Below are 22,294 nucleotides of genomic sequence, written 5' to 3'. Positions count from 1 at the left end.
CAGTAATCCAGCTGTTCAGATGCTCCACTGTGCTCACTGAGTGAGTCATCAATGAAATGTCGCAACATCTTTAAAAAAAATCAAACATCATAAATAAAATGCATTGCATGCATTTCTAATTCAAAACTTCTTCTACTTCCTATGAAAACTGTCCTATTCAGTGGAAAAGCAGCATCACAACTAAACAGTTAAATGATCTTTATCTTTTTTCTCCGGTCCTGCACGGTAAGTCACATCGAGACTGTCTGCCCCATCTGTACACACCCTGTGGTGTCATACTCTCCTTTGACTCATCTCTTTGTTTTGTGTGTACCTCGCTCTTACCTACAGTGGCCAGGAGATTTGTAATTTTCAGGGCGGTGTCAGGGACTATAACTTTTAACACTTTCTAATTTCACAGCAGTTCAGAATAGCGAGCAGGTGTACATCAGACGTCACAGAGGAGAACATCTACAATCAACACAGACTCAATGGTAATGGTGAGTCAGAATTTATTTTATTTTTTAGATATTTATATCAGAACGCTTCACTTCATTTCTATTTGAATTTGAAGTAAAATCACTGAGACTTTTCACTGTTGTAACATAAAAATCAAGAATATCTGTCGCAATGTGAGACTGGTCAAAGCTGAGCCTGAATGTGAAGCTGAGATTTATTGTTTCCACTCACAAATGTGTTGTGACGATGAATGTGAAGTCGGTGTGAACAGATTTGGAGAGAATGTGAAAGAAATATTAATAATATAATGTGAAAGGTGAGCTCTCGGGTAATGAGGAAGCAAACTGGATCTCCTGCTGCATCCTGATTCTGTGTAAACTTATTGACTTTTATCTGCTTTGGGGTAAAGAAATCCTCGGCTATCCTCGGGGGAAATGACTGGCTGATTGAATAACACTTCGACAAACTGCAGATCGGCTCCTGCACAGTAGTCAGTAATCAAACAAAAAAAGTGGATATGTTTACTTATACTTTGATCCAATTGGGTAGAGAGTTTATTCTGCTCCAACTGTGATTTTTTTCCCCGTAACTTTATAGCTGGTATCCAGACAGGTAGATACAGCTCCCTGCTGTTTCATATCTCTTTCGTATATTGGCTGCGATGACTCATAGTTACTAAGCTCAAATAAAAGAAACCAGATAAAACTTAGGTGTGGCGCCAACTTAATAACAGAGTGAGAATGGCACACCTTGTAACAATCCTCTTTTCATACTTACCGTCATTTGCAAGACTGAACTTAATATCATGCCAATTAGTGAAAACTTCCTGGACGAAGGTCTCTACTGAGAACTGAAAGACCTTTACTCTTAAGTTTATGGGATATAACTGTATTTGCCTAATTACTACACAGTCAAAAGAACAGCAATATCACTTTACAAAAAGTATCCACGCCCTGTACTAAAGTGTGAGCGTACAGAATATGTTTGGATATGTTTCAAAATCTCAGAGAAGTGATGAAATAGGTGTTACATAATTCATGTTGATTAAAATTGCTGTCCTTTTGTTTTGTCAATTAAAAAAAAGAACAAATTAAGGTGCAAACTGTATTTATCTCTAATGCAAGACAATTTAGATATTAATTTTATGAAACCTTTAGTGTTCAGTTTGTCACAGAGACTGTTAATTCAACATCAGATACAATCAGTTTTTAGTTGTTGCACAGGACTGCATTATATAATAAATTATAATTTAGTCTCCCCACTTTTGGGGGGGTGAAGGGGAGACAAAATAACATGAACACCTCACATAGTTTGATTAGTAGTTTGGATTCGTCAGACTCAGTGATTCATTTCTGTGGAACAAAACGCACAGTGAGAAACTTCAGTGTCTTCTACACATTATATCTGTTGCACTGATTAACTGTATGTAAAAATGTTTAGTCCCCTTTAAAAACGAGTTAAAACTTATTAAATTTATCCTGGCAAGACCCTTTGTCCCACCTGTTCTGAACACAGGAGAGACAAAAAAAGATTCTCCCAGAAAATGGATCGATAGTTTTTTTCCCCGCTTGCCTGCATTATTGTTACAGTAAGCAAACAAATAACACTACTTTTGCAAAATAAACAACCAGTGGTGGAGAGAAGCACGCAGATTTTTAACATAAGTAAAATTACCAGTGCCATGGTGTAAAAACTCCCTATTACAAGTAAAAGTTGAATTAAAGATTTTACTTATGTAAAAACATGGAAGTATTTGCATAAAAATAAAACTCATGCAAGTTTTTTTTTTGACTCTGTAAAGTAACTAATGTTTCATAAATGTAGTGGAAAAGAAGAATAAAGTAGCATAAAATGGCAATTAAACACTGTGTTGCTGTAACGTTGGACGCCTTGAGACACGGTGGTGATTTTTACAGTTTAATATGAACTCTGTCACATTCAACGTCATTATTAATCTGAATATGACTCCACTGACTATAATTATAGGGCTGAATAGTTGACAGTTGCTTAACCTGATTTGTCCACACCTGTCACAAAATGGATCTTTGTTTGTACTTTAATGCTCATAATTCATAATTGTAGTGTATTTAACATTAAATCAAAAACGGACTAAATGTTACATTAAAGTATATTTTAACATTTTTAAAAAGCCAAGAATGCATATAGATACACTAAAATAATTGTTTTAACCTCAAAAAACATACAGGACACAGAGGAATAGGCGAACTTTAAAAGCGTTAAATACACAGGGGAAAAAGAAAACCAATCAATGTGCCCCAGGATCATCTTACCCTAATTCAAGCAGGGGTGGGAGAAGTCTTCAGATACGTTATTGCAATATAAATAGAACAATAACTCATTAGAAGTCCTAAATTGAAAGTGCTACTTCAACATGTATTGTCAGCAAAATGTACTTAATATTATCAAAACAGTTCTCAGTGAATGTGTTTGTGACAGACAATGTAAAGGAGGACGAAAGGACTTTGAGTGAGAAAATGTGTTTTGCGAAACATTCTAACATATAGAAAATGAAAACTAAATAGTTTTTAAAAATTATCCGAAAAGACTCAGAGGAAATCTGACTCATCAAACAGCACTGTGAGATTCTTATCAAAAAGAGAGCAGCTCACCTGTGACTCAAATTACCGAAAACAGGACATGTAGAGGCAAGAGAAAAAAGTGAATTAGAGCATGGAAACCATCTGTAAAGAAAAAAATGCTTGGTTTCATGAGAAATACTTGGTTCTATCTCTGTGGAAGGCCACTTTTCTACCACTGTGATGAAAAAAATATTCTGTATATTAACCTTGTTGCCACAATGACTTAGTTTTTCATAATCTCTCAAAAAAAGTTAGTATATCAAAGTTTTGAGCTATTATCTCAAATAAATGACTTATATTTATTCTCAAAATAATATGTTAAATGCCAATGCAACTACTATAGCAATGAAAATATATTCATTAAAGGATCTTTTTATTTTCATCACATGGATGGAAATGGGCCTCCATACCAGTGGACTAAATACACGACTTTAAAACAGAGATGTTCAGGACAAACTATATCCAGAAACAGGCAGTAACGCTACGTTGAGGATTCAAACTGCCTTAAAACCTCAGAGAAGAAGAAGAAGAAGAAGAAGAAGAGATCACCTGTGAATCAGGTACTGTAGAATGGCTCGAGCTCACTGAGGCTCCACCCCCTGCTGGTGTGCAGCTCTGCGCGTCGGTGCGCTGCGCTCTCTCCACTCAGTCTCAGCTGCGCACACGACCTGTACGCACCAGTGTTTTAGTCCAGACGCTTCTCCTTGCGTCTCGTTTGCTGAACTTGTCACCATGAGTGTTGTGGCTTCAGAAAACGTCTTCCTGTCTGCTTTACAGCCCAACAGCTCGGTCACCACCTACGGACTCCCGTCCAACATCCAGCTCGGGAATGGGGGCTCGGATGAGGTGTCCAGAGCCCGGCGCGTCCAGGAGCAGGTCCAGAAGAGACTGGCGGAGTCGAAGTCCACACTTCCGCGTCAGAATGGGTCAGCCTCACAGTACGCCATGTCAGGTAAACACCACCAACAAGTCTCTAAGTCAGTTTCAGAGGACCTACGCCACCTTTATGTTCTGCTTCATGACAGTATTTCTCTGTGAGGAGCGCACAATGAGCTGACGAATGATTTAAGCTCAGGGAGGGTCTGTATGCTAAAGGTAAAACCGCCCCAAGTCCCCACACAGGTACAGGTGTCATCATCTGACTGTTTATGGTCTTATAGCTCTGGATCTAATAGCTCTGTTATTATCTTTGCTTTGGACGGAGAATTGACGCTTATCTGACCAGTCAGTCCTGTAATCTTGTTTCCTTTGGCTTTTCTCCAAAGAAATGACAGAAAAACCTTTAAGAATTTTATATTTGTTGATTGAGCTCCAGCTGTTAAGTTATTAAACACTGAAAACTGAACGCAACGTATAGCAAACCTCTTATGTTACTGTATATATTTTCAAAAATTAAAACCAGGTTTGTTTTCCACGAACCGCAGTGGTGTTTGGACCCATAAATGCTTAATAAATTTGATTTAATCTCATTATTTAGCAATTATGTATTATGTCAAGATATTTAATAACACTTATTTATCAAGTATCATATGACACTGCTGGGACTTCCCTGAGAAATCCCTGTAGTTGCAGAAACCCTTGTGAACATGGAGAAGAATGATGTGTATATTCATGTTTTATCAATCTACTGAATGTTTTCTCCATTAATTGATTAATTGTTTATTATCAGTTGTATTGTCAGAATGAGTCTGCAGTTTTTCTTGCATAACATATTATACATTTGATTTGGGATTATTTAGTTTTAGGACTGACTGATGTACAAAAAGAGAGAGGAAAAATGTCCAAAGAAATTCAGAATATAGCAATAAATGACCATCAAAAGTTCCCACAGGCTGTTGTTGTCTTCAAATATCTTGTTTTGACCCAAAGATATTCAGTTTACTATCACAGACGACTAATAAAACCAGAAAATATTCACATTTAAGTATATTGTTTGCCATTTTCGCTTAAGAAATCACTTAAATAATTAATGAAAATTCAAAAGAGTGGACGATCAGTTTTCTCTTCAACAACCAATCGATGTTACTTTCTCTTTTATTTATTTTACTGGAACCAACAGTGTAGTTCCCACAAATGACTCCATTGAGTAACTTTTACTTTCAAATCTAAGAGTGTGCGTGCGTTATCTCTCCTGGCGTTTGTGTGTGTGTGTGTGTCATATCATCATAGCAGATGAAGCTGAGCTGAAGCCTCCTGCAGCAGCAGTGATCTTACAGTCCTGTGTGTGTGTGTGTGTGTGTGTGTGTGTGTGTGTGTGTGTGTGTGTGTGTGTCTCTTTGTCGTGAACTTGCACATGATGAGAAAGGGTTAATGTGTAACAGGCCCAAACAAGTGCTGCTTTCATGAACTTCCCTGATAGCAGCAGACTGAGGTGAAAGCCGTCCTCTGTGGGGTTGGGTTTCAGCAGGTCTCACTCAGATTTTAGAGGTGAGGGCTCGAGAAATACCTGGGAGATGACAATGTCGCGAGAAGCAGCTGTTGTCTCTTCAAAGACGTCACTTTGTCAAACATACCTGTCTGAGTCGTACACCGGCAATCAAGGTGCGATCATTATATAAGAGACTCCCTAGGGGGAAAGTAAAGGTTTGTAATTAGTTTACTTGATTTGTACGACACATTTGATGGTTTGATGCGGTTAAAGAGCTGAATTAAAGTCCAGTGTAGAGCTACACATGGACGCGGTCATGTCTTGTGTTGTTTTTGAAATCTGGTGACTGGCGACTTGAGCACCTGCTTGCTGCTGCAATGAGGACATTCCTTCACGTCCCATAAATCACTATGTTCCCCCAAACTACAGGGAGCAGCTTAACTTTAGAGATGGGAATTGGTACAGTTTTATTACTACTAATGCCGTTATCAGTTCTGCTTTTGGTCAGCTTCTTTATCGATTCCATTATTGATTCCTGATCAATTTTCTGTCTAGAAAAAAGTAGGTCCACACAAGTTTTCGGCATCAAGGCAATGGTGTGTTTTTTAATGTCTGAGTCTGAGCACAGTGTAGAAACAGATGAGAACAAAGAAACATGTTTCAGCATATTGCTGGTGTTTACTGGATATCACATTACAACCAGAGCTGCAACAATTTTTAGATTAATTGATTTGTTGTCAACTAGTATATAAGACGCCAGCAATTTTGCTAATCAAGTCAATGATTTTGAGTCATTTTTTAAAGAAAATATTGACTAAATTCAGTGATTTCAGCTTCACAAATGTGTTTATTATTTAACAAAACATGACATACATCATCAGACAACTAGCAAAAAACAATTAACACAAAACAAGCACAACACCACAGTCACATTAGCAGACACTGACAAACCAAAAACACAAAATCAATCATCTGATAGACAGACACATAAAATCACATCGTAGGCACATGAATTTGACATTTGAGATTCAAGATGTTTACTGTCACACCGGTTATTCATGTACAATCATGTGAAAAACTTTGGCCAGGATGCTCCATTCAAAAAATAACAGTAATTTAAGTAATAAAGACATAATAATAATAATAATAATAATAATAATAATAATAATAATAATAATAATAATAATAATAAAATTGAAGGTAAAATATATAAAATCAGAATAAGAGTTAGCATTTATAAAGTAAACTATACAGTGATAAAAAAAAAAAAGAATATTGTGAAAGAAGACAAAAATATAGAATAAATAGCCATATCCAAAAACCAGACACTCAATTCCCATTTCTACATGTCAGGTCGTTATTTATACAACCTGTAAAAGAAGAATCTTTTCTAACTGTTCTTCCCCGAGGCACCAACAATAACTCAGCCGACAAAAACATACTGTTCGTGCCAATTTTAATGGCTGGAATGTAAAGGGACACCCAACACATCTGGTAAAGTGGGTCACTGTCAGTTTTTACCCCCATTATGCTTGACAAACACTTTGGACAAACATGGCAACATTGTATGAGAAACTTGGCGGGACAAGATTTTTTTACACTGTTATCTCATCGTGTCCTTTGCCCGAGGCTCTGCCGGGAGCAAAACATGGTGTAAGGTCATAAAATGTGGCCACGTCACACCCACCCTCTTTGGAAACCTGTGCAGAAAGGAGAATTTCCTAACAACACAACATGGCTTCAGTAGTTCATGGCTTTAGAGGAGCATGTTATAAACACACGAATGTTCACATGTGAGGAAAACACCCAGACGATTCTGCAGGGAACTCCTCCTCCTCCTTTGTATGTAAATGCAGTGCATTTATGGCGATTACTAATTGGTGTGCACAGGTGGACAAGTCTCAGCAGACAGTAAGCGTGTGTGAAGTCCCGGCTTCATGACTGCGGTTAATTTTTCAAAAGACAACAGAGGATGAAAAAAGAAGTTCGGTTTCCTCGCTGAAGGAGTTTTTCAAGGTGTGTTTCCTGTGTGCTGCCGAGGTGTGTTAGGCGTAGCCAGGGTTGGGTTGGGGCTGGGCCAAGTGATGTAACCTGTCATTCTAACAACTGGTTTGGTGAGTGAGTGCTCAAGAGAAATGAAGCGTGAGGGCAGGTTACCCCTCCCCTCACATGGGAAGTGTAAAACATACAGACATACAGTTTGTCAGACATGAGCATGAGTACGATTTCACAGGCTGACCTCACGATGTGTTTGGTTTCAACCTGGTTTGACAGAAGGACATTCACACAGTCTCTGTGCTGAGACAGCGCAGCGAGTGTCTTTGTTTATCAGATGTGAACTGTTCCCCATCTGAAGGGTAACCGGAGACATCAGAGGTTTGACAGGTCAGGTCGTGCTGTTACAGGCTGTTCGTGCAATTGAATCTTCAGACTTAAGAGGAACAGGACACCTGCTATTCAAACTGTCATAGTTGTAGATCAAAGAAGCGCAACATCTCGTTATGGCCGTCACGCTGTGATTAAAATCTACCTTCACTGTGCCATTTTTTTGTTCAGCGAATTGTTTCTATGTTCAGTCAGGGTTGACTGTTGCTGTTATTCACGTATGTGGCAGAGATCAGTGATCAGTTAACACAACAAAAAATATTACAAGTGTTCAAGACTTGAAAGGTAGGCTGCAGGATCACTGCAGGGGCCCAAGACGAGGGAAAGAATGTAATTTGACAATTACAAGTGACGATTAGTCCTCCACTGTAAGCCGATCAGCTCTTTATAACTGTCAGTTGTCTAACAATGTAAAGTTATGCCTGTTATACTGAAAACAAAAGCCCACTGCTCTGAAAATACAAACTTTGAAGTTGGGACTTCAGTGACTGCTCGCTTTACTGCCGACCAGACTCCATTAAAAATTGCTAAATTTAACCGTGATGAACGTATACTCCTTCTAAGAGATTATTAACAGTTTCCTATGACTCATAAACAGATGCTAACTCATTTGTCAGAAATTTGAAGTTACATGCTGGAAAAGAAATCTCAAAGGAGGAAGTGCTGGCTGTAGCGTTGTTGTCAGAGAAGCAAGTATTTCAACCACATATGTGACCCTAATCTCTGATCATCATTTTAAGATAAATAATAGTAAATATATTACAGATATCTCCTTTGGAGGTATCGTAGGTGATGTGGTTGAAAAATGTATCCCGATAAAATGTTTCATTTTAATTGACGTGGATAATTATTGATAGATTTTAATGACCAGGAGAAGAAAAGTTTGAAATTAATTACTTTATTTACACATGCCACCCGTAGCACCTATTAAGGGATATAATATGCAGTTTATGAGCCAAGGCTTATTTATTATGTGCTCTCAGGGTGGTTTGCATTTAATGCAAAGTTCCTCTCTTGACAAATACATTGCCAGAGTACGGAACATTACTCTGCTTCTACATGAAATGAAAATAACAGTAATGATTGTTTTCAGAAATTTGAAATGATGAAAAGTCCCTTCATTTGTCATTACTGAAATGTGACCTCACAACTTACCGTATAAAAGCAAAGGCTGTGCAGTTTTGACCTTTCGGTTGTCAGTTCAGGAACACAGTCAGCAGCTGAGTCAAGCTGCATCTACTTTGGGAGCAGAGCTTTTTGCAATCAGAGAATTTCAAGTTGTCATCTGCCTTGCCCTGCTTATTTTAGTGCAAAATTTCCTCTTTCTGTCATTGTTTGTCCACCACAGCCTAACAAGGAAACACAGGAGGTCATTCTGTACTAAAAGGACTGTAACCTCCTAGACCTTCGTATTTGCTTCAGAATATTTTTTTTTAGTGAAACTTGTGTGGACTATGGCTTTTGTTGCTCATCACTTACATTGAAAACACATCAAGAATTGATCTTTTGATGGTCAGTATGGGCAGAGAGAATGATGATAGCAAGCAAAAAAAAATGAAAAAAGTGTGAATCTGAACCTTTAATGTAATGAAATGGGTTACTGTTGGGCAATAACATTACAGTTTTTTACAGTTACATTACTGATATCAGTGTGATATTTATTTGTGATTCTGTTTCTCTGCTCTCTTCCAGACTATGGAGGCTCTTCAACAGTGAAATATCAGACCTATAATCCAAGTTACAGCTCTAAATCCTCTTACATGTACTCAGGCTCCAGAACCATGGTGAGTACTACAGCATTATCTCACTGTATCAACATGTATTCACGCAAATCCTGGAAATATTCAGATGATCTTGCAATGCGTGACTTTACTGGACTAAAACAAAACAAACCTCATCATTGACTGTTTGTCACAGTGGGTCACCCGGGACACAGCAGGTGTGGTATTTCACAGTGGACTGTGATGAGATCAGCTCCGGGTTTTCAAGGCCACCCTCTAGATTCCTCCGTTTTAGTCATTCAACAGGAAGACACTGGCTTTGTGCCACAGATGTTAGAACTTGAAATTAAACATGCCCCTTTAACCTCTTTAGCTCACATACCCGGTCTTATTGTGCACCTATTAAACAATACAAGCAAAAACTATATATTTTTTCTTTGTATACTTGTTTACATCAAAAACCAATCATGTTTTCTTCCTGTAAAACAAAATGTATGTACTTATCTTACATAGGTATATATCATATTTTGTGGAACCAACCAGTTTTAACCCATAATATCATGACATTCAAGTCAATTCAATCAGGCTCCCAACTTTTAGCGAGTTTCAGCTGAGTTTACCTGTAGTCTACCCCCCCCCCCCCCCCCCCCCCCGCCCCCCAATAAATTATGCCATCATTTATATAAGGTTAGTTAACGATGTTACTGAGTAAATGATGTGTGCTGATTGTGTCCATAGATAGAAGTGAATCAGAAAAAAAGTCTTACTGATGGTGGAAGAAATATGTCCTTACCACAAAATACCTGCTTTTAGAATGGAGTTTGGTTTAACAGTCTGTCTACTTGGAAGACCACCGGGAGCAGTGGGCCTTTAATATTATAATTCAAATAAACTGAGTTGACCTACCTTCTAATAATGAACCTGCTAAACATTATCAAGTAACATAAGAAGTGGGACCTGTTTTTACTTCTCTCGGCTCATAGTAAAAGGTCATGTAATAAGCACAAATGATAATTCACCTGCTCCAAACAGATAAATCCCCAAGTCCACAGCTGGATTTCACCACGTTACCCCCCTATAAATTTTAACAAGATCTACACCCTTGATGACACGCCCACATTTCACTCAGAAATACGTCACGATACGGAAGCTAAATACTTTTGATAATGCTGTTTCATGTATGAGTCAATAATAAAGCCAATATAAATAAACAAATTGGGGTTTTTTGTATTAAAAAAGGCAAATTATTTTGACAGGAATTGCTAAGGGTGTGACCTTTGTTTAGTCACATCCCTGTGATCCAATTTAGAAACCATTTTTGTTGAAATGTCGAGACACAAACTCACCCACACATATGGAACAACAGCATCATGAACTGCGCTTACACATTTGACTGTAATGGTTATTCCTGTCTTCATCATCAGGGTCCACGTGTATCACAGAAGTCAGGCTTCAGCTGCCAGTCTGCTGGCCCAGACATGGCCCAGTTCCACAGGATCAGTGTCGGGGGTGGAGGAGGAGTTGCTGGTGGCGGTGGCGGTTTTTATCGAGAAGAAACACGCATGGGTGGCTACCAAGGGAGCATGAGGCAGCAGAATGCAGAGCCCCTCTCCATGAACACAGTGCGGCAGTACACGGCGCAGATGAATCCCTGGATGACCGATGGCAGCGATGCTGGCAGCTTGGTCTCTGACCGAGACGCCACCTTTGGCCGCCAGTATTCTCACAGTGCAGTCAATGGCTACACCACCCAGGTGAGGCAAGCAGGTTTTCCATCACCAATGCGCCGATCTCTTAGTGGCACTCTTTCCCGCGGCGGAGGGATGTCAGGAGAGACGGAAATTGTCCAGCAGCAGTCCTTCAGAGGCCCCGCCCACCGTACCATCAGCAGGATTACAAACCGAAACAATCGCATGAGCATGGGCTCCATGTCTGGGACCATGCAGCAGCAGATCTCCTCGGGCGGGAGCATCTATGGTGGAGGAATGGACAAAGTGGACAGGGGGTTCATCGCTTCTGGAGTATCCTCTGCGTCCCAGGGGAACCTGGTGATGCAGCGTCCGGGCACCCTGTCCCGTGCCATGTCAGTCAAAAGCATGCAGAGTGTGGGCCGAGGCGTGGACATCTACAGCGGGCAGATGGAGCTGGGAGCCAGCATGGGCAACCTCAGCGGGTGAGAAGATCACATGACTTACAAAGTCTCTGACATTCACAATGTTTTCATACGACTATACTGCTGTTATCAGGCAGTAATGTCGGCTGTACATGCAAATCAGTACCTGCAGCGTGTCTGTGTTCACATTTGACTAGCTAGATTTCATCAGCCTCATAAACTTCAAGAACCAATCAGAGAGTAAATGAGAAGTCTGGAGATCCTCTATAACTCTCCTGTTGTCAACAAATCCCAAGAAAAGAAAGAAACCAACAATAAACTGATCCTACTAACAAGTGTTGTCTTTGTAAGCAAAGCCTGATATACAGTCTCCTTAATCCTCTGCGCCTTAGAGAGTCTCTGTCCCTCCATTGTCCCAAAAACTACACCTTTGTGTCCCTTTAATACTGCGAACACGGGCACTGTAGGTTACTTTGAGTCAGTCCATACTTTTATAAACATACATAATGGGCACGGGTCAATACTTTGGTCAGGCATTCTGAGGTTGGATTTTAAAAGTTAATTTGATATTTGTGTGCATTTCGAAGCTTCATGTCTTCAGATAGAAGAAAATGATTTGGAGCTGAGAACCGCAAACATCTTAGCAAAGTCAGACAGTATTGGGATGCGGCCTCATGCATTGCTGGGTTTTCAAAAGGTTTGTTGACAATGAGAAAACTATAGAATAATTCCAGAATCATCCTTTAATTAGATTATATTTCTCAATGACAGCTGTAGTCGTCCTGGTGACTCAGTTTGTCGTATTCTTTCTGAACGTCACAGTCACTTCTAGTGAATGTGATACACCAGCAGGATGGTGTCACAACTTTCATGTGTCAGGAGGTTTTAGTGAGGGAGTGTGTGTGATGTGAATAGCCTATTTCCTAAGAGCTGTGGATTGGGAGGTGGCTCCATAGCGGCAGGACTGGTTTTGGGTGTGGCAGCTCAGTTTCAGGCCTCGCATTTCACACATCCCACAGCATGTGGTTAGCCGAGTGGATTTGCAGACCACTGTGTGATTTGGAAGAAATTCAACAAGCTGACTTTTGCAGACAGGAAATAAATCATCTCCGAATAATTACAGTGGCTGCTTTGTTGCATTTCATTCATGCATCCAAAAGACATATTTTGTGCTAGCATATGTAACAGCAGGGTAATTGCATAATTAAATGTTTTAGATTCTTCGGTTGAATTTGTTCGTTTGTTCCTTCGGTAGGATCAACGCTTTGGACATGGCCACAGCAATACAACACCTGAGAGAGGCTGACCCTGAGCTGCAGGTCCTGGGCGCCGCTTACATCCAGCATGAGTGTTACAATGACAGTGACGCCAAAAACGAGGTACTTAAAACAGATTAAACTGGTGGTTAGAATTCCTCTGGGAGTCGTGAAAGTTGTTTTCCTTCAAGTGAAGGCATCCATTGATGGATGTCTCTTCATGTCTGTTGACATGAAGTAGCTCCAGTTGTGCTTCTGTTCTGGTGTATCCAGTTGTTCCATATGTTGCTCAACTTCTGTTATCACAGTAAATGGATCTGGACTCTGTCCTCTGTAAGTGTTGAATGGCAGATGTACAATAGAGATAAAAACTCTTATCTTATGTGAAACACTATTATGGCTCAGTCGCTCAGTTTGACCATGTGCTTTTGAGCTTGTTGAGATTATTTTCATCCTTTTGTGAGCTGGTTTAAAGGCGGTGTTTAATGAGTTTTATAAGACATCCAGACAATTTCTTTTTTTTTTTCAATTTATAATTTATAATTTATTTATGACAAACCAGTGATAGCAGACTTAAAAGTAGTAAGCAGTAAGTTTATGTAATGCGAGGCATATAACATTAATGAATAAAGTGTAAAATAAAGCAATTGACCTGTGTGGTTGTGGCACCATATATCCAACCTGGAGATAAACATGATGAAACTGAGGCCACGCCAATTTTTCTACAGGCAAAAACCTAAAGCTAGAATAATTTGAAAGTTGCTATAATCAAGTTAAGTCAAAGTTTATCATAGTCTGATTGCACAAAGCATGTCTCAAAGGAAAAATAGAAAAGAAAAATAGATAAAGATGTAAACCAGTGAGATAAACTGCACATAAAACATGACAAAATATTCAAAATAAAAAGCTGCAATTAATTGATTAGTTGATTGAAAGAAAATTAGTTGCCAACTATCGTTTCAGTCATTTCAAGCAAATATTTAGATTAATCATGAAAATATTCAACAGATTAATTGACGATAAAAAAGATTGTTAGTTGCAGCCCTAGTAAAAAAAAGTTGTAAAATCCGCAATGTGCAATATGCTTTAATCCATGAGAAGAGTATTTATACTTATCATGTAAGCTCGCTGTCACTCCATCTCCAGGTGCGTCGCCTGAAAGGCATTGGTGAGCTGGTGAAACTGTTCAACAGTGAAAACCAGGAAGTGCAGCGTTTTGCCACCGGTGCCACACGCAACCTCATCTATGAGAACATGGACAACAAGGTGGTCCTGATCGAGGAGGGCGGCATCCCACAGCTGGTCGAGGCCCTCAAGGAGCCCGATGACGAGCTCCGCAAAAACATCACAGGTAGGAAAATCCCGATCTCACATGACACAACACGCAGAGCTGATCACTGGCTGCTTGTTTTGCCTCCAGTAAAAATGAATGTTAAGTAGATTCAGTGTGATCTTGGCTGTTGAGCTGTTGAAGTTCTCTGCAGCAGCCTTTAAAATGTATATTATTCCACAGCAAACAGTGGCAAGCTGCAACTAGACCCAAGAATCCACAGATCATGAGCATTTAATATAACTAAATCATAGTTTGAGTTTCATTTTTTAAGAGGATAAGTGATTAAACATATTATTTGTTTCACTCAAGTGTAAATAAGTTATGTTTTCTCGCTGACTCAACCTTCAACACATACAATGAAGTTCATCTGCTGTCATCAATCACAATTATCTTGTTTTTAGCAGAACTTTTTCAGTGTTGCAACGTTGGCATTAATTGCATTAGAGTGAACAAAGAGGAGTCGGAGCTGCAGTCTTTAACATTAAGTGTGTGAAGAGGGGGATAAGGGAGTGTATGGGAGTTGTCTGGGCCTGTGGACCAACAGTACATCTGCCACTCCCTTTTATGAGTGAACCCCCTGTCACTCTTTCCTTTGAGCCGTTGCACTTTGATTTGTATCTGTTGGATCGCTTTAAAAAACTCACTGTAGTGTCCCGTGTTCAGTGAGAAACTTAGATAGCAGAATACCTGTTTTCGGGCTAACTTGCCAAAATGTGACACAGTTCAGTCGAGTTCTTATCTTGCCCGCATAGCGCAAGCTAATGTTTTAGCTGCACGTTTGAGTTTCTCTCACAGGTTTTGATAGGAGTGTTGCAGAGGGGGTTCATTACTATGTTCCCAAGGTCCTATGTTCGTAGTGTCCTATTTTCCCATGGTCCTATTTCCCAGGGTCCTATTTTCCGAGGGTCCAGTGTTCCCAAGTTCAAATGATACCGAGGCCCTATGCTACCCAGCTCTTTATAGTCCACAGTGTGTTAGGGTTTAACATAGAATATAAGACCCCGAGAATGTGGGATCCTGGGAAACACAGATACACTCCCTTTAGAATTTGTTCAACTCATGCATGACTATGTAATCCTTAAGGGAATAGTCCAACATTTTGAAAAATACACTTATTTGCTTTCTTGCTGAGAGTTACATGAGAAGATTGATACCACTCTTATGTTTGCACCCTAAATATGAAGTTATAGCCAGCAGCTAGTTACCTTAGCACAGCGCAAATACTGGAAACAAGGTGAAACAGTTGGCCTGACTTAGCCTGCAGTAACAAATCCACCTTTTGTTTGGTCAATATCTTTTTTGCACAAATGAAATTGTGAAACTGCAGGGCCATCATAGCTGTTTCCCTCTGTTTCCAGTCTTCATGCTAAGCTATGCTAACAAGCTGCTGATATGAGAGTGGTACTGATCATCTCATATAGCTGTCTGGAAAAAAATCTAATAAGTTTCCCACATGTTGAATTTTTTCTTTATACTAGGGGCCAACTCATTATTTGGTTGATTATTGGACCTGATATTTAGCATTTTTATGATTATCAGAATCTTCATTTAATAGTCTAGTAATCACAGGCTGTCAACTCTGAAGGCTGCCGCATCCTCAGCTAGGAGACCACAACAAAGTGTCTGTGTTTGAGTTTGTGTTATTCTAAATTTTGACAACAAGATTTTCATTTTTACAGCAAATGTAAATGTTAGTTGTTCCAAATCTCGGTTACCAGTTTCTATCATTATCGATTTACTAATAATTGGTGTCAGAATCAGCCTTGGAAAAAACAAATTGGTCGACTCCTACTTTAAACTGAGGTTATGGTAAAACATGAAAATCTCTAAGACCAAAATTAAAATTTCCAAAAGTCCTGGCATCCAGGTTCAGAAATGAAACAAGCATAAATGTTAGTTTTGCTGACGCTCTCTTGGTGTATCTCTGTGTGCAGGTATCTTGTGGAACCTTTCATCCAAAGACAACCTGAAGCAGAAACTGGCCAGGGAGACACTTCCTGATCTGACTGAGAAGATCCTCATCCCTCTGTCGGGCAGCGGAGACACCGAGGGCATCCAGCAGACCCCCTCTGAGGCGGAGATCTTCTACAACACCACAGGATGCCTCAGGTGCTCCTCCCTAATCTGAGTCTTGTTAAAATTTCTTTCTTTCTGGTTCACCTGCATCTGCTCTTTCTTTCATGATGACATTTGCATTTTGGAAACTGGTTGTGGCAGGTGACAGCCACTTGAGCCTTTACCACGCCCATTATTACTTTTCCCTGATGTTTACAAAAGCCTGTCATTGCAGCCCCCAGTTGCTTTGGTTCTGCTCTGTTTATGTGCACCCTGGAGGGTTTTTATCTCCAAATTAATTGCCACATGGGGAGTATTTGCAGTGCTCTCTGCATGATATTTATCATGTCATCATGAAATTACAAATGATTAATAGTGTATTGCTGCAGCAGGGTACCAAAGCTGGACACACTCCCATGTTCTCTTTGCGCCATCTGGTAAAAGTCATGCATGATTTCTGACTGAAGAGACTGCAGCCATTTTGACCTGAAATAGTAGGGTAACACGCAGGTGTCACCATTGATACTAATCAGTCTCAACATCTCCTGCTGGTTCCAGCTTCTTAAAGCTGTAATATGTAACATTTATGCATTAAAATGTCTGAAAATGCAGGACATATGTTGTACTGTATATTTTATTGGGTTATGTACTTACAGTATCCCAAATGTTTCACTCAGTATTCAAATGCAGACAAATACGTAATTAATTTAAGGTATAACAGGGTGTTTCCTTCGAGTTGTTGTTAGCTAGTTGCTATAACTCCCAGGAAAATGTAGGATATGTTGGATGAGTCAGAGAGTGTGAATTAAACTTTATTACCACGTCCATGAACGTGATTTCTGCTTGAGGCGTGTAATATAGAGTTTCATCAGCTATGATGGTTGTTTAAAAGTGAAGAAAACAACTCCCACGCTATTGTATGATTTATTTTTAACGTGAGAGAGAACCCTAGCGGGTGAATTTAGATATGGTGCACTTAAATATGAGGATTTGCTGCTTTTCTTTGTCATGTATGAAAGTAAATGAAGAGTCTTTGGGTTTTGGACTGTTGGTTGGACAAAAGAAGCACTGTCATGACGTCATTGCCATTTTATCGACTAAACATGAAATCGATTAATGGATAATAGAAATAATCTTTAGTTGCAGCCCAGTGATACTAATTAAGGTCTGTTCCATTCAGGTCAAACAGAGTCAGGGTGCTGCTGTTGTGCATGTTGTTTCACTGGAATGACTCTGCTACACTAAATGGAATGTGACTTTTATTCGTATCGTTGGTAACATCTACTATTTTATATCTCTGTGGCTGCCATGCAAAATGTCTATTGTATCTGAAACAACTCTCTGACCTCTCATTCGCTGTCAGGAATCTGAGCTCTGTGAACGATAAGACCCGTCAGCAGATGCGAGAGACTCATGGACTGGTGGACTCTTTGGTGGGATACATCAAGGGCTCCCTCGAAGAGAACAAGGCAGAAGACAAGGTGAGACAAGGACTGATGGAGCTCAGATTAAGGTGTTTCTGTTCAGCCCAGGTCTTGTGTATTCACTGCTCTCTGTGTGTTTGTGTATTCATAGGGGGTTGAAAATGCCATGTGTGTCTTGAGGAACCTCTCCTACCAGCTCTACGGTGAGATGCCTCCTTCCGCTCTGATGCGCCTGGAAGGACCAACCAGAGATCAGGCATCAGGAAGAGGGGAAGCCATTGGCTGCTTCACACCTCAGAGCAGGAAAGCCAAAAATGTATGCACACATGTGAGATTTACCCATCAGACTTTAGTGTTCATGGACTGGACTGTCGATCTAAACACTGCCTTCTTGTATCTTCCTCCCCCTGACAGAGTAAGAACCAGGATCTCAGTACTTTCACCGAGGTGGCTCGGGTGCCAAGGGGCGCAGAGTGGCTGTGGCACCCACAGATAGTGGGGGTGTACAGAAATGTGCTGCAACAGTGTGAGATCAACTCCACCACCCGTGAGGCAGCTGCCGGAGCGCTGCAGAACATCACAGCCGGAGACAAGAGGGTAAGCTGTGTACTCATCACGGCTCCTTTAAAAGCATTCAGATGCCCGAATCTAAGTTTAACATATATTTGGAACGTGTCTGTGTCTCTTTGTCCTGCAGTGGGCCTCAGTGCTGAGCCGCGTGGCCCTGGAGCAGGAGCGCATCCTGCCGGTGCTGTTGGATCTCCTGCGTACAGAGAGGGACCTGGAGCTGCGCTCTCTCACAGGCCTCCTCCGAAATCTGTCCCGTCACGCCAAGGATAAGAATGACATGGGTTAGTCTTTCTTTTTTCTTTTTTTTCTTTCTTTTTAAATTTCATTGTTTTTAGATTTAAATAATTTGATGCCTCTGTGTTCATAGACATACATATGCACATGCCACATTCAACTTGTTGCTGCAATACATCAACATTACCACCATATTAGACCAAATAAAAGTGTCCCGTGAGCCTAAGTTTTTCTTGGATAAAAAGTATTATAACTTTTACATACTTATATTCAAATGTTTAAAATTTACATGGAGCAGGAAAAAGGGTTTGTCTGTTACTTTCATCGTTTAGTTGTTTAGTCTATAAAATGTCAAAACATTGAGAAAATCATAATTTCCCAGAGCCCAAAGTCCTTACAAAGCAAAGCAAACCCTCATGTTCAAGAAGCTGGAAGAAGCAAATATTTGAGGAAAAAATTGCTCATGGAAATCATCTTATAGTGAAAATAGGTTTTAAACACATCATCCTAACAATACTTGTTGGTTTATGCAGCCACAAAGTGTATAAACAACCTGGTGACCAAGCTGCCTGCTGATGGAAACCAGAAGGAGCCGTCCAGCGACGTGGTGGTCAACATCTGTGGCGTTCTCAATAACCTGGTGACCAGCAGCCAATATGCTGCCAGAGACATCACCTTTTTCGATGGCCTGCCAAAACTGGTCGGCATCAAAACCATGCATGACAACAGGTGAGTGCTGTGTGCAGCCAACTGTCTAAACATGCTGGACCAGATAAATGTGTACTTATGTGAACCTTGAGGTTATGAGTTTTAACCTTGGATGATTTTTTTTTTTTTTAGCTCTGGGAAGACAAAAGCAGCCAAAGCAGCAGCCACAGTTCTCAGCAACATGTTCCAGTACAAGAAACTGCACAACACATATAAATTGGTAAGAAGACCTTAGAAATTACTAAAAAGGAGCTCTGCATGATATTTCAACACCGTATCAGTTTGGCAAACTGTTGTACCCCTGGGCAGAGTATTATATTAAGTGTTCATTACATCCATTCAGATGTCTTAAAAAGCATTTCTCAACTTATAAATGTTCAAAGTTAATTAACTGTGCATTAAATCACACAATAGCAGGTTTTAAACATGACAATGTGTGGTGAAATCCATTAAAAACACAATAGGACTGTTTTAAAAACGTAACAAATAAAAATGTCATTATTACCAACAACTACCAAGTATTACACCAAAATTACTGTTTTTTCCGAAGGAGTCTGGTTGAGATAGAAGGAGAGTGATATTTGGGTTATAGATAACAGCAATTTTCTGACAGAAAAGGCTGTCTAATGTCAAGGTAAAGAGGTGAAAATATTCAAAATATAGCATACACTAGCATACACCTGTATTTGGCGATGAAAATATGTTTTGCTGCTGACTCTGTCCACATCAAGCCATTGCTTAGCTTCTGTGCTGGTACTCCTCTCTGCTTCTCCAAACTTTTCTGTCATGTTGACTGCCATCTTCTGTAGTTAATACACTGACTACGGATACGCAACTCATACACTTCAAATAATCCAAACGATCCCTTTAATAAGTATTCTCAGACACATCTCAATCTTTCAAATTCATTTTTCTCATACCTCACACGTTTAATTCAGTAAAAAAAAAAAAAAAAGATAGAAACGATACACCAAAGTCAAACATGTCCAACTTAATTTTTGCACATTTTTGAAATTGACAGTGCCCCCAGTTTAGTATAAAACACTAAAAATTTCCAGGAGGCCAGGAGACTCAAGCATCAAGCAAGAACATGCCAGATTCTGGACGTCAACTGCCACTCAAAAGTTAAAGCTCAGTGAAAAGCTCTGTATTTATGGAGCACCACCCTCATTCCCATACCTGTGTGTGTGTGTGTGTGTGCGTGTGTGTGTGTGTGTGTGTGTGTGTTTGCATGTGTGATGGATAACATTCCTTTCTCACTGCAATTCCCTCGTCAGTTGGATGGCACATGTTCAAAACTCATTTACCTCTGCTGCTCTTTCAACACACACACCAAACACACACACGCACGCACACACACACACCCAGTCCTATACCTCCTCATCTTGGGCAGGACCAGGTAATTTATTTACTGCCTTTTGCAGATCACAGCTTGCCCCACCCTTGGGTGCGGCGTTGAGCTTATTTCCTAATGAACAAGTCCCAGCAGGGCGAAAAATGCCTTAATTCTTGTCTTACACACAGTTTAAAATTATAGAATACTCAGACACCTGCAGCACCTATGCACATGTACGTACGTATGCAAGACCGTAAGCTATTTTAACAATGAATTGCGTAATTCTGAAATGTATTGTGTTGTATTGAGCTCCGAGATCACTTCAGGTCCAATTTCAGCATAGACTGAGCTGTCACTGACGTCTCTGTGGTTGAATAAATCCTTAAAGAAGTGACACAATCATTTTTTTCTTGTTTCATGTCCATACAGTATCATAACACTTATCTTTTTTTGTTTCTTTGTCTTACAGAAAGGGTATAAGAGACAGGATTTTGTTGATCTGACCATCTAAAACTAGTTCACTTCTACAAACGGGAGCAGTTCTACACTCAACCAGCTGTCCTGAACAGAAATATTTTCACATGTAAATTGTAAATAGACTCTTTATACTATTGAAAGACAACATAGGGTCAGTTTTTGTCTGCTGTACTTTGTAATAAATATGTAAGTGGAGCATCTATCCGATGGAAAATGACTTTCTGTGTATTTTTGAAACTCGATGGACGGACGGCGAGAGCAGTTCAAGAAACGTGGATCCAGTACGTTGGACTGTCGATGGACTCTGATAGCGTGTGCACCTTAATTACTCTCTTTGTTTGAACACTGTATGTTCTAGTGTGGAATCAGGGATTTCTTTTCTGTCAGAGAAACATATATTCAGATGAAACTGTTTGCAAACTGTAGATGGACAATATGTCGGACTCTTGTGCCTTATCGTCTCACTGTTGCACCTCAGTTATAGCATAAATGCAAACATGTGGTACTAATATGGCATTTCTGTAAATATTGCTTCCCCTTTTACGTAGGAATCAGCTGTTTTTATATTGTAGCTATGAACTTTGTGGATTTTGGATAGATGAGTATGTGTCTATAAATGAGTCAAAATTATAACTTGTTGTTATAATAGAATGTAAAGAGGAGATTTATAAAAAAAAATATCAGTTGCTGAAATTTGGATGTTTGATTCAGAAATGGGGAATAATGATTGTGCCTTCAAAGTTGACTTTTGTATTTAGTTGTGTGCTTTTTTTAAGCTTGCAAAATCTGTCTTGCCATACAGAATGCTAATGAGTTACGTTTATAATCACTTTGTCAAACAACTCATGGAGCATTATGTTTATTATTGTTTTTTAACATGCTGGTATGCTTGTTGTTTATTAATGGTGTGAGTGTGAACTTTGTTTTCAGAACTAGTTCATTTGTTTAGCATTTAAGATCTTTCACGTGTTCATTTTTCAGATTCAGACCAAATTGAAACTTATTTTTAATGGCAAGTTAAGTCATTTAACTTGTGAAACTTGTAAATATTCAGACAAAAGGTTTTGGTTAAAAGAAATCTGCTTAAATCTTTGAATTTTAACATTTATTTCTATGTGGTATAAATGGTGACCTTGTGTTTTTTGTGACTGCTTTTGTGTTGTATGTAGGCAGATGTGTCATAGTGGATATTTTTTCAGCTAATAAAGAGACCGATTTGGAAGTGTGATTATGTGTTTTTTTCTTGCGTGTGTGTGCTGCTGTGCCTGCTACGGCT

General features: G+C 39.6%; 1 protein-coding gene across 3 annotated transcripts; it reads left to right on the top strand.

Moving 5' to 3' along the window:
• The first annotated feature begins 327 nt into the window (after nucleotides 1-327).
• pkp3a (plakophilin 3a) lies at nucleotides 328-22,246 on the top strand. Of its 3 annotated transcripts, none has more exons than XM_084735112.1 (14): nucleotides 328-479; nucleotides 3,816-3,990; nucleotides 9,484-9,575; nucleotides 10,937-11,685; nucleotides 12,881-13,004; nucleotides 14,028-14,232; nucleotides 16,149-16,323; nucleotides 17,633-17,750; nucleotides 17,845-18,009; nucleotides 18,108-18,290; nucleotides 18,391-18,544; nucleotides 19,031-19,226; nucleotides 19,338-19,425; nucleotides 21,011-22,246. In XM_084735112.1, the coding sequence occupies exons 1-14, from the start codon at nucleotides 471-473 to the stop codon at nucleotides 21,050-21,052; spliced, it is 2,475 nt and encodes an 824-aa protein (XP_084591238.1). In that variant the 5' UTR covers nucleotides 328-470; the 3' UTR covers nucleotides 21,053-22,246. The 3 variants fall into 3 exon arrangements, with proteins under 3 accessions (XP_084591238.1, XP_084591239.1, XP_084591237.1); XM_084735113.1 differs by having other exon boundaries at nucleotides 336-473; XM_084735111.1 differs by lacking the exon at nucleotides 328-479 and having other exon boundaries at nucleotides 3,682-3,990.
• Nucleotides 22,247-22,294: the final 48 nt, after the last annotated feature.

The sequence above is a fragment of the Lutjanus erythropterus genome, chromosome 13, assembly GCF_056507025.1.
Source record: "Lutjanus erythropterus isolate fLutEry1 chromosome 13, fLutEry1.hap2, whole genome shotgun sequence".
Classification (NCBI taxonomy): Eukaryota; Metazoa; Chordata; class Actinopteri; order Lutjaniformes; family Lutjanidae; genus Lutjanus; species Lutjanus erythropterus.
The sequence above is the reverse complement of the archived record's forward strand: the minus strand, read 5'-3'. Positions and strand labels throughout refer to the sequence as shown.